This window comes from Phasianus colchicus, chromosome 1 (assembly GCF_987193195.1).
Source record: "Phasianus colchicus chromosome 1, bPhaCol1.hap1.1, whole genome shotgun sequence".
Lineage (NCBI taxonomy): Eukaryota > Metazoa > Chordata > Aves > Galliformes > Phasianidae > Phasianus > Phasianus colchicus.
The window spans coordinates 50,798,043-50,810,088 of record NC_143436.1 but is presented as its reverse complement, the minus strand read 5'-3'; the positions used below and the strand labels follow the sequence as shown (position 1 = coordinate 50,810,088).

Sequence of the window (12,046 nt, the reverse complement as noted above, 5' to 3'; positions counted from 1 at the left end):
TGAATCCCTTCCTTTATCTTCCAGCTTTGACTAATTATTTTTTTTCTTCCATACGTCTTCCAGGTGTGTGTTGGGAAACACTACCATCCTGGCTGAGTTTGCCACAGATGAGGAGGTTAGTCGCTTTTTGACACAAGCTCAGCCCCCTACACCTGCAGCAACCCCAAGTGCACCCGCGGCAGGCTGGCAATCCCTGGAGACGGGACAGAACCAGACAGATCCAGTTGGACCTGCTTTGAATCTCTTTGGTGGGTCAACAGGGCTTGGGCAGTGGAGCAGTGGTGGCGGCGGCAGCAGTGGGGGTGATCTCACTGGCGCTTCGTTGTGGGGGCCCCCAAACTATTCTTCAAGCTTGTGGGGGGTCCCGAGCGTAGAGGATCCACACAGAATGGGCAGCCCTGCTCCCTTACTACCTGGAGACCTTCTGGGAGGAGGGTCGGATTCAATCTGAACTTAGAACTTTCAACTCTGACCTCGTGACCTTTTTTGGAACAGCAGCAGCACTAACTTGACCTTTTCGTTTTTTTTCAACTTGCAATAAATACATTTATAAAAGGAAAAAAGAAAACGGAGAGAGAAAAAAAGGTGGGTCATTGACAGACTGTCTGAGCACATAGTTGCCTCCCTTATATAACTTCAGTTTTTTCGTTTGGAATATGAATCCAAAAAGAGAACATATCACTCTTGAAATACTTGAATCATGAACGCCAACTTAGAAAGACAATGTGAAGCAAGTACACATACCATTTAAATTTAAACACAAAAAATTAAAAAAATTAGTTTCTAGTTTTTCACTTTTTCATGTTATACGGAAGTTGTTGCTAAGAAACATATATACTGAAAAAATAGCTTTTTAACTTTGTTTGCACTGGGTGTGTTTCCGTCCTTAGGTCTACCATGTTGGGTTGGGGTAGGGGTGGGGTTCAAAAGAAAAAAGGGGAGGGGGGAGGGGAAGACTTGACGGAGCCTCACTTTAAAAACAAAAACAGACAAAAAAAAAATCAAAAAAAAAAAAAAGAAAGAAAAAAACAACAACAACAACAACAAAAACCATCACTTTGTGATTGGCTGGTTGATAAGTACCAGTGTGTTCTGGCACATGTAACTGCCCACGTGTGCTTGTTTCTGTGTGAGTGTGTGTGCACATATTCGTGTGTGTGCATTTTTTCTCTCTATATATAATCTTGAAACGCTGCATTGCTGATGGTCTATGGGCTGGCTGGCATCTGCGTGTCTTGCTTCTGAAAACAAGACAGGCATGGTGGAGTCCCTGTGGCTGAAGCAGAATCCAGTTGGGCTGGGTTAAGATTCGTCAGTAAGTTTTTTTTAAATTCATTTTAGCAGGGTGCTATCTCAAGTTGCAGATCATACTGAATGGGTAGTTGCTTCCTAGCCCTTGTTCTAACCCTGTGGTAGAGCAGAACACTGCCATATCCAAAGGATTTGGTGAGAGCGGAGCCAGTGTTGTCTTTTGAGTAGCAGTGTATTTATTTATTTATGTCTGCATGTGGGGTTTTTGTATGGAGTGAACCCTAGAATGTTTGTTATATAATGCAAGCCATTTTTTTTTTCTTCTGAAGAGAGGAAAAGGGGAGGAAAGAAGACATTGCCATTTTTGGAGTGACAAAGAAGAATGTTCTTATTCTCTTGCAAGCTTCAGAACCTTTAAAATTAACACAAAGATAAGTTTCTTTTCTCCCCCAGATGCATAAATAAGCACCCATGTTCATTCTTGAAGAATCCATCAAAAGCTTGAAAGCCCAGCCCAACCAAATTAGCCTTTCAATTGATTTACTGCTTGTTTTAAAACTGACAAAAGTGAAATTGTGTCAGCAAACCGCTGGCCGGCCTGCCTCATCCCCTGAAAGCACATGCAGCTGACTCCCTTCCGCGTCCTTCACGGTGAGCGTTACCTGTGCCAGGCCTTGGTGTATTACAGCACCAGACCATCACTGACAGAAACGTTTACGTACGAATGTTCTTAAACCAGTGTGTACTTCAAACGTTTCCTTTTGTTTCTCTGTGTTGTGTTTTTTCCTGTGTATGTGGTTTTGCTTAGGGAGGTATATAACTAGCAAAGACTTTTTTTTTTTTTTTTAAAGTATTGCACCTTTTTGTTTTTTGTTTTTACTTTTTCTGTACTGTTGCTTTTTAATTTCTGTATTTAAGGAAAGGTTTGGGGTTTTTTTAGCATCAGTGTAAGTAGTACTCTGGGCAGGATAGGGGTGACCTATGTAATCCACAGTGATAGCCAGTGTGTGCGTGCATGTGTGCGCTGGGAACAAAACAACAAGACTGCTTGTTGTGAAGAGCCGTAGCAGCCTTGAAGGAGCATCTCTTTACACAAAGCCAGAAGTCGTTCGGAGGAAGGCTGGGAAAAGAGGGAAGAGAGATGCCGGTACTTTTTGTGTAAATGCTAGCATCCATGTGGCGTTGTCTAGCCGTCGTACTGTCTAACAAAGTGCCGACGTTCAGTACCAGCAACTACCTGTCCATTCCAACCCTCAGCGGGAGCAGTTCTCGGTTTTTATTACCTGTCGGGGGGAGGATAGGAGAGTCTCCAGCGTTTTCATTGAAGGATCCAACAGTGTCTAATACATTTAAGCAGGGCTTAGGTGGGGAGAAGCAGAAGCAGACTCAAGTAGGGTAGGGGTGCGTGTGTGTGCGTCTGGGTGCGTGTGCCTGTGGATTGGGAGGGAGGGGAAGGGCCGGGGAGTTTTGTGGCTTTTCTCAATTTGCCCTTTCTATTAAACCCAGTGTCACGAGGATGACTGACTGAGGGAAATGCTGCATTTACACATGCCTGTAGATTTGTACACAAAGTGTTACGTGACGATAAGTATGAGTAGGTTTGTATTTGCTTAGTAAACTGGAGTGTGCAGCATACTCTGGCTCCGTTGGAATATACTTTTCTATCACATCTCCTTCATCCCACCATGCACAAAGGAAATTTCCTCTTCCATCTCCTGCTAGCTAGTGCCCCTCGCGTGCACGCATCCTTAGAGCTTTGTTTCTGACGGTCTCCGCTCGAAGCCCAGCCGCGCTCCCACAGGCAGAGCAGGTTCCTAAAAGCCTTGTGCCAGCAGTTCTTCCTAGCGAAGCACCTTTGGCCTGAGTCAGCCAGTGCCCCTTCTCCCCTGCTGTTTGCCCTCCACGCTGGTTCATTGCTGTGTGCCACCCTCACTTCTCTCTCCCAGCCTGCCCTACGGTCCCTTTTCCTGCACTTTGGGTTAGTTGAGTTCATTGCGATACTACGGTGAAAGCCGGGTGCTAGAGCCCCTCTTGTTTACAAGACGTAATGAGGGATTTGAAATATTTAAAAAGAAAAGCTAAATTGTTCTTCCATTGTAAGCTTAAAGGGAAAAAAAAAAAATTAAAACATACAAAAAAAAAAAAAAAAAAAAAAGACCAAAAAGTGCATATATATATTTTAGATGAAGACTAACTCTGGGAGCATTTAACAGTGTTTTTGTTTTAATTTTAACATTTTATTTTCCTGCTTTAAATTTGCAAGCATTCTCAGGAATTCTAGGGTAGGAAGCCAGTTTTTTGAAGATGGTTTATTTAACCTTATCCTAGATAGATGGCTGTTTCTTGTTGATAAACTTTTACAAGTTCCTGAATCTTCAAAATGTTTGAAAGTTTTTACTTTAAAATAAAAAAGCTAAAAAAATTAATAAAAAGAAAAATGAAAAAAAAATGAAAAAAAATCTCCAAATGTTACTGTCAGGTGGGGGGGGATCAAGAATTGTAAAGACTGAGTAAATTAAAACACATGAAGAGAACTTCTCAGTATCAGCAGCAGAAATCCGTTGCGATCTGAAGTTGTGGGAGAAGAAGGGTTCTCGTTTGTAGTGCTTTGGTACTCGTGCAGACATGTGCATTTGCATGGAAAAGAGAAGTGTGCGAATGGAAATCTATTACTGTGTTCCCTTTCGATCTGAAACTAAAATATTCTTCCAAGCACCTTTTTAAAAGCAAAGTGAAACTGTAAACCTAACAAAAATGCAGTATAGTTTTAACTGAAAGAGTCCTCAGTGAGGAGCAGCAGGAAATACACAACGTTGCTTCTTTAAACCACTTCTAAGTAGTGCTAAATACCAGTGCTGACAGGACGCCGAAGAAAGCAGTAGTTTTATCCTGCCTTTCTCAGTACAGAAAAAAAGAGGCGATATGAAAAAACTGCAGTGAAATATACATTAGAAATCAACTTTCCCATTTTGAGCTATTTTGGTCAGTTTTGTCCCCCAGTTGGAGATTTGCTGCTTGCTTTTCTTAACCCCCAGCCCACCTTCAGTCTCTCTGTGTTGTTTCATACGAGGGGAATAGCTGGTAAACTCTTCTGTTCACCCTGTTGCTGCTGGCTGTCGGGGCAGACAGTCTTGAGCTTCAGAGCTCGGTGCTGGGGTGCCTGACTTCTGCCCCCCAGCTCTAAGGGTCAGGGGTTTGCTCCTCCTGAAATGGCGAGACTCACACCACAGAAACCGCGCTAGTGCCTTTCTACATGCACCCTACAGTAGGGGAAGGGAGGGGAGATGAGGCAGAATGGTCGCTTAATGGAAGTAAACCTACCCGTTCTTAGAGAAAAAAAGAGCATGCAGTGAGTCATGCAATGAGTTACATAGCAGTAGTTGTTAAGATAGCTTTTTACTATTTAAAAAAAGTCAGATGCCAAATTAATGTCCTTTTCATATCAGTTGCCCGGTGTTTTTGTGTTGTGCTCTGTGTACATACGAGTGTATATGTGTGTGTGTTGACTCTAATGCATCAGCTGATTTGGGAAAAAAATTGTATAATAGGCCAGTAGAGGAACGTTCATTTAGGACGTTAAAGATTTTTCTATTATTATTCTTTTTAAGGAGAAAAATTTGAGGGTTTTTGGCCAGAGGCTGTTCAAATTGGCAGTGTCCTTAAAAAAAAAAAAAAAAAAAATAGAGCCCAGGAGTGTGGCAGTCATTTGGAAGTTGAATTGTGAGTGCTGAAGGGATGCAGTCTGGAGCTTCTGCCCTCAGCTGAGTCCAAGCCTGCTGTTTTACAGCAGTCTGCTCCTCCATTCCTTAAAGGTACAGGCCTGCAAACGTTAGTGACTGTCTTCTCAGTGTCAGTTTTCCAAAATTGATCAAGTAAAGCCACGTTAGTCTTACTGCTTTCCAGCCGCAGGTGATAGTTCCATTCCTCTCTGAATTACGCCTAGCTGACCGTGATGCTGGCACAGCTCGATCCTGGCATTCCTGACCCCACTGCAAACTGTTTCTGAGCATTGTGGTGACCACGCTCATCTGGGGACGCCAGTTGCTCAAATGTTGTAAATACTCTGCTACCATTTGGGCTTGTAACAGTAAAAAGACAGCAGGAATAGTTGTTACAGTATTTGGGGGGCTTTTACAACCATTCCAGGGAAGGAAATGATGGCAGTGTCTTGTTTAAACTGTTGATAGAGTAAAGAAAAGGGGCTGGGGAAAAGCATCTTACTACGTCCTGCACTGAAAAATCAGTTTTACTTTCAAGCAACAGAGAACACTTCTTCATTCTGTTCCTGGTTTTGATTCTTAAGATGATACAGTTCAAATATATATGTACTTTGGAGGTGGTTTCACATGTCCTGCTTTTTTGTTTTGAATCCTTCAGTGCTACATTTTAGCAGTCTTCTAAACAAGTACCTATTTGTTAATTCTACTTGGCTTACCCTAGCTTGCAGTGTGCATCCAGCTGAGACTTTTTTAATAGGTTTGTTGGTTCTTCCTAAGTTTGAGAATTTCCTTTTAGCTGTAAGAAAGTCTAGTAAGCAAAACAATAAAAAATAAAGAGGAGTGGGTGCAGCTCAGAAATCTGCGTTGAGACCTCTGATGCTTATTTTTGGAAAGCAGGTTTAATATGTACATTGGAAGACTTCCAGTTTTCCCACTGTTTTTGTACTTCCCTGGACTTTTACCCAACGTTCTTCAGAGTGTTTTTGTTGTTGCTTTTTCCCAGTCATAGGGTGTCAGGTTTTTTCTTATAATTTTTTTTTACTTCAGGTTAAATAGCATGTGTAATGAGCAAGAATATTAAGCCAAGTGTGTGTTTTTCTTTTGCAATATAAACATAATTTTTCAACAAACTGTGTGGGATAGCAGCGTCAAAGATGAAATAACAACTGAACCTTTATATTATGGTGGCTGCTCTTTTTTTTTTTTTTTTTTTTTTCCCCGGCACAGATTTCTAAACATTTAGACCTTAGAACTTTTTCCCTAAGGTTTTTTCTTCCTAAAAATGTTGCCACATCTTCCACTATTTGTGTCTTGACAGTGCATCCAAACAGGACTGTAAACCTTTTTGGTTCTGCTTTTGCTTCATTCTTTGTTACATTTACCTTTTAGGCTTCTAAATTTGTTGCTGTGTATGTTTTTCCTGTAGACATTAAGAGGAGTACTGTGTGTTTCTGAGATACCCACATCTGGCCAAGTCTGATCCAGGAAATCAAGAGTGATCCTCACATAAATTAGTCCCACTGACCTTAAATGAGTGCATACTGCTCAAGTAAGGGCTCTTTGTGTAAGTAAACTTCAGCTGGATCAGGGTCCAGATAGCAGATGAGAACTTGTTACATTTCCAAAGCAGCCAACAGACCAGTGTTGCATATATCACATTCACTGTAAATCGTGTGACCTTAACATGCAGTAACTCTCTTTGCAGTAGATGGTTAGTGTCTCAGGGTACAAGTCCTGATGGAGTGAAAGGTAGTTTCTTCCGTCTCTAAGGAGGAGAGGTTCCCCTACAACAGGAGCAGCTTTCTTATCAGTAAATAGGCATGCATATATTTGTGGGCAAGAAGGTAATACGAAGAAAATTAAGTTGAAAGGAATTAAAAGAAAAATAAATGCTCTTGAAATGCAACTTTGGTCCTGAATCTGAAACAACATATGCAGAATCCGTTGCTGTGACTAAATTGATTTTTGCACAAAATATCATTTCAGTTTTGTACAGTTTTATTTCCTACAGTTTTGCAGAGTCAGGATCCTCATGGCCTGATTCTGTTAGATCATATCAGTCTGTCCTGCTGTGATCAGAATACAGATGTCAAAGCCCAAATTATCTTCCTTTTCCTTTACCAGTACTGGCTTCCCAACATGGAAGAAGGATGTTAGCAGTAACGGGAAAATCTGTAAACCTTCCCTGATGTTGACAAACCCTGCTTCCCTGTTGTGCTGAGTTCACATCTGGGCTTAAAATGCAAACTCTTTTAAGTGTTGCTGGAGCAGAGCTGTTGGTCGGACTAGAGGGCAGGGGTCTAACTGGAGATTACTGGTTGTCTTGCTAGTTTGTGTCCCTCACAGTGTGTCCCTTAAGTGTCCTGTCACTGTAAACACCAGTGTTGCTGAATTTTACCAAAGTTCCCCTGCAGTGGATAATAGAAAACAGCCAGGTCCATATTGTAGTGGCTCTCCAAACAGAGCTTTGTCCACAGTAGGATTCAAGGGTCCGACTGCACTGCTGTTAAATCTCAGTCAGGGTCCCATTAAAATATAGCTCTCTATTTCGTGGTGTATATGGAACTTTAAAACTTGTGTCATAGTGACTATAGCTTTTAATCCTTATATGAAAACTGATTAAAGATTTCATCTGTGATACAAAAAAGCACCACAGCTCCTAATGGAGCCTGTTTTCACTGTTGTCAGGCCAAGATAGATACAGCTTCATCAGTGGCATACAGCAGACAGCATCCATTCCCATCCACAGTTTGTGTGTGTGTCTTCATTGAGCAATGCAGGAAAGTTTCTCTCCAAAAATCTCCCAGGACCCAGTGCTATATAAGCAAGTTTCTAGCAAATCAAATGCCCTCTGCAAAGAACCATTTTCACTCTGTGTGTGTGACAGCTGGGACTGGTGACATTCCGCAGTGTTAGGGCTCCTGCTAACTTTGTTGTGTGAGAGGGAGTTCTTTGACTCTGACATTGATTCTGGTTGATTCTGTACATGGCTATGGTGCACTCGGGTGGGAAAAAAAGCAAAGAATGCATTGTGCCAGCCAGCATTAAGTATTTTTGCAGCAAACATTCTTGATGTTTGTGGACAGAGGGGAAGAGAAAAGATTGGAGAAGTTAGCCGTGGATGGGCAATATAAGCAGGCAGTGCTTAGCAAGAGATGTCTCCTTGAGCATTCAATGCCTCCTCTTGGGTATTACTGTGCATAGTTGCATTCACAAAACTCAGTTCCCCTTTTTTTTTTTTTAACTTTTTTCTTTTTTAACTGAGATAAGTGGAAGCTTTTCCTGTTGCAGGTGTCACACAACCATAAGTGAACATTTTCTTCACCATCTACTGTTGTAAGCAGGTTGCACAACTTGCTAGAAAAGCAATTTTTGTGACATGGTAATAATATTATGTGCTTTCTTTCCCCTCCCTCCCCCTGCCAGATATGGCTTACCCTTTCTATATAAGGCACTGAGTGTGTTTTTTTGTTTTGTTTTGTTTTGGAGATGTGTGGAGAAGAAGCAAAATGAAGTGAAAATGCAAGCCAAGGTAGAACAGCCTTACTTTAGGGGGTAGCCTTACAACAGAGCTTTATAGTGAGTGTGCTGTATTCCAAAATATGTAAGCCAAAAACAAAAAGCATTCATTTATGCAAAAAAAAAACAAAAACAAAAAAAATACTTAAAAAGAGGTGTTGGAAGACTTCTTTAATATGTACCTTCTAAAGGTAGAGTAAGGTCTCACCGAGTGATATGTTATTGTGATACTTCTTGCTGGGTCAGTAGGGATGGGTTGGGGTAAAAGCGCTTAATGTTTTCTTCCTTGTATGTTTTTACAAGCAGTAAGATAAATGTGGTATTTATGAATGTGCCTTTGTGAGTATAGTGACTGTCTAACTGAGGAGACCGTTTGGGCTGAAGGGGAGACAATGGTCAGTTTCATCTTTCAAGAGGTCAGATGTTGAGATTCCAGCCCACTGGTCCCTTCGGGCAAGCAGCATCTTTGGGCTGGTCTCTACACTGCACAATACGTATTCTTATGTGGTAGAGATCGGGGTGGGGTGTGAGAAGGGCTGTCGTGTGATGCACAGAAGCTGTTGGTAGTTCTAGGCTAGTCTGCCGTTGCAGGTTGAGTTTGTTTATGTTTTACGTGGCTTCTCTTTATGTTGGTGTGCATGAGTGTGAGTGTGTGTGGCTTTATTTTTTTGTAAGCACTGGAGAATTGAAACACAGTGATGTTTGAGACAAATCTATACATGTAGAGAAGTTGATGTTTTGTAGCTTCTGTTAAATAGTGGGTGCAGGCACACTTTTACCCTCTCTGTCCGTGTCCTGATGAAAGAAACAGGAAAATTTATTTTTTTCAACCCGTCAACTTCCAGCACACTTAATGTTGCCATTTAAATGAACAGGGTATTACACAAGAAGAAAAAAGAGTTTTTGAGATGGTGAGGTAGAAGTGTTTAAAAGGAAAAAAAAAAAAATTGAAGTAATTTTTTGTTTCTTCGAAGCTGTTTGTAGCTAAACATGGGAATCTGCAGTGTCTCCTTCCATTTGTTATTTTCTGATAATTCACCTCTTCATCCCATCCAAAATGAGGTGTACAAGATCAAGAGCTGTTGCTGTAGCCCCTCATAATTCCCACCATGAAAAGAAACTCCAGTGGGATCCCTCAGCTCTATTCAGGAAGACAAAAGAGAGGAGAGACTCTGCAGTTTTCTTTGCTTCGCTCTCATTCCTCTCTAATGGCCTTGAAATGTATTATTATGCAAATGTGAATTTTGATACTGAACTTAAGAAGAGGTTGTTTGTTCTTTTTTCAAAAAAAAAAAAAAGAGGTCCCATATGTGGTCAGCATCGCTTCTTTATTTTGTAAGTGAATTGTAAACTATGCATTCTGCAAAGGGGGCGTGGGGGACAGAGATAGCTTTGCTAAACTGTTCAGGAGTTTCTGTGTCCATGGTATATCCATTACAGTTTGGGGGAGTGGGGAAGTGATGACTTAGAAATAAGGAGTTCATAAAACTTTTCCAGATTTTGGCAGCTGGACAGAGATTTGGAAAACCAAGGTGGAATGCAAAAAAAAAAAAAAAGAAAACATTAAAAAAAAATCCACTCTAAACCTTCTGCAGGATTGTGAATTGTAGCCATGCAGTGTTAACCCAGGGCCAGTAGGGTGAATGGGACACCAGCTCTACCTGGGGAACAATCCACCACCTCCTGCGTTCTGGCCCCGGTCAAGCTCAGGAAACACAGTGCCATAGGCACTGGCTCTTTTGGATTTACTACTTGCTTTCCATTACAGCAGTCTTGCACTCTCCCAGGAGAATCAGAACACAGCTGGTCTGTCTGTTTACACCCACTTTTCCCTAAAATTTTCATCGCTGCTGCTTCTGGCACAGCTCAAATAGCGGCAGCACAGCTATGGACAAGACAGTGGAAGTGGTGTTTCTTCCTAGTGTTGATCAAAGCATCTACCAGTGCTTTGTCTTCTGGTGTTACCATGGGTGATTTAGCATTAATGTTGGCATTAGATGAAATTTTGGGGAATGTAGGCTGACGTGTAGACTAGGCTCTCTATTTAAAAGAGGAGATCTTTATTAAGTAGTTGGTATCATAATGGGCAAAAAAGGATTTACTTCCTCACATCTCCAAAATGCAGTCCTTGTGAATTGCATGTGTTCCATGAAGCTTGCTGAGCTTCTAGGAGCAATCTTCTCAGAAAAATGTAGATCTCACTGCCCTCTTCATCATCTTGATAGGGACCCTTTGTTGACTTGACTTTCTCCTTTGTCCATGGTACCATGGTACCTGCATTATTCTTGGCATTATCTTAATGTAATATCATATACCGAGAGATTATCCTGCCTGTATTCAGTGTTTTCATGCATCAGTTTTATTTTTGTTGACGTTCACAGTACTGTAATAAGTAATAGACTTGATGATCACTCTCGCATCTGTGCCTGCCTTGCAGATGTGATCTTATCAGGGTTCCACTCTGTCAGATTGCCTTTAAAAACATGTATATGGAAAAAGTGAAAAAAAAATCTGAAGTTTAAACTCACTCACAAAAATACCTCGTGGTACATTTCCCCTTCTCATGTAACCATTCAAATCTTACCTTTTCTTCGAAGCTCAATGGGTTTTTATTTCCATCTGTTATCTCCTTTTTGGAAAAATGTTCGGACTATTGGTTTTGGGCACAGGACCAGAAGCCTGAAACTCCTGGATTGTAACATCGGCCCTTATTCTTCCCTCTTTGGCCGCGGGCGACTCATTTAACTTCTTTGCCTTTGTTTTTTCATTTGTAAAACAGAGGTGATAACAACACTTACCTACCTCACAGGGGTTTTGTGAGGATCAACTAGTACATGTTTGTGATGTGCTTTAAAGATTAAAAGCTTGATAGAAGTATTAAGAGTTTTTACAGCAAGACAGTTCATTCTTTTTACATTTCTTTTGCTTGTGTGGAGGGAGAGAACCTATGACACTGTCTGTGATAAAGCCATTAGACACTCAGATCCTAAATAACAGAAGTTAATGGAGATTCAGTTACTCATCCTCATCCTCTCTTCATGCCAGTTTCCTCCTGCTGCTCTTGTAGGGTTACGCCAGTTTTGCTGCAGGTCACACGTCTCTAGTTACACTTCTGGATAAACCTTTGAACTTGAAGTACTTGAGCTTGCTGCTTCTTTCACCGGATCTCCAGGTTGGAATCACTTTGTGTGCTTCTCCCTCCCTTTCAGAGAGCTTTTGTTCATGTCATCATTCAAGTGGGTACATCTCTTGCCATTGTGAAGGGGAGGCCGTGGTCTGCGGTCGTAGAGAAGGGCTGTCACATGGAGAACCTTACCACCTTAGCTGCTCCGTGAACAAAATCAGAGTGGTTTCCCGTTCCCTTCCCCAAATTGATACATCAGTGTGTTATCGGTGACACTTTCAGCAGTGTCTCTCTCGGCCCACAATACCCAGAAGCCAGTAGGACACAGGATTGGAGGGAGCAGCCCTCGCACTGTGAGGGCAGGCTGGGGCCTGCAGCAGTCAGGGAGCCTCGCTGCTTTCCAACCACGTGGATGCACGTCTCTGGGATGTGC

General features: G+C 41.7%; 1 protein-coding gene across 12 annotated transcripts in view; it reads left to right on the top strand.

Moving 5' to 3' along the window:
• Window positions 1–10,050, top strand: part of TNRC6B (trinucleotide repeat containing adaptor 6B) — a 136,383-nt gene extending 126,333 nt beyond the window's left edge. For all 12 annotated transcript variants that reach the window (XM_031600217.2, XM_031600218.2, XM_031600224.2 and 9 more), the window contains one exon: window positions 64–10,050. In XM_031600217.2, coding sequence (XP_031456077.1) covers window positions 64–451 — 388 coding nt within the window. In that variant the 3' untranslated portion in view covers window positions 452–10,050. The remainder of the gene's footprint in view (window positions 1–63) is intronic.
• The last annotated feature ends 1,996 nt before the right edge of the window (window positions 10,051–12,046 follow it).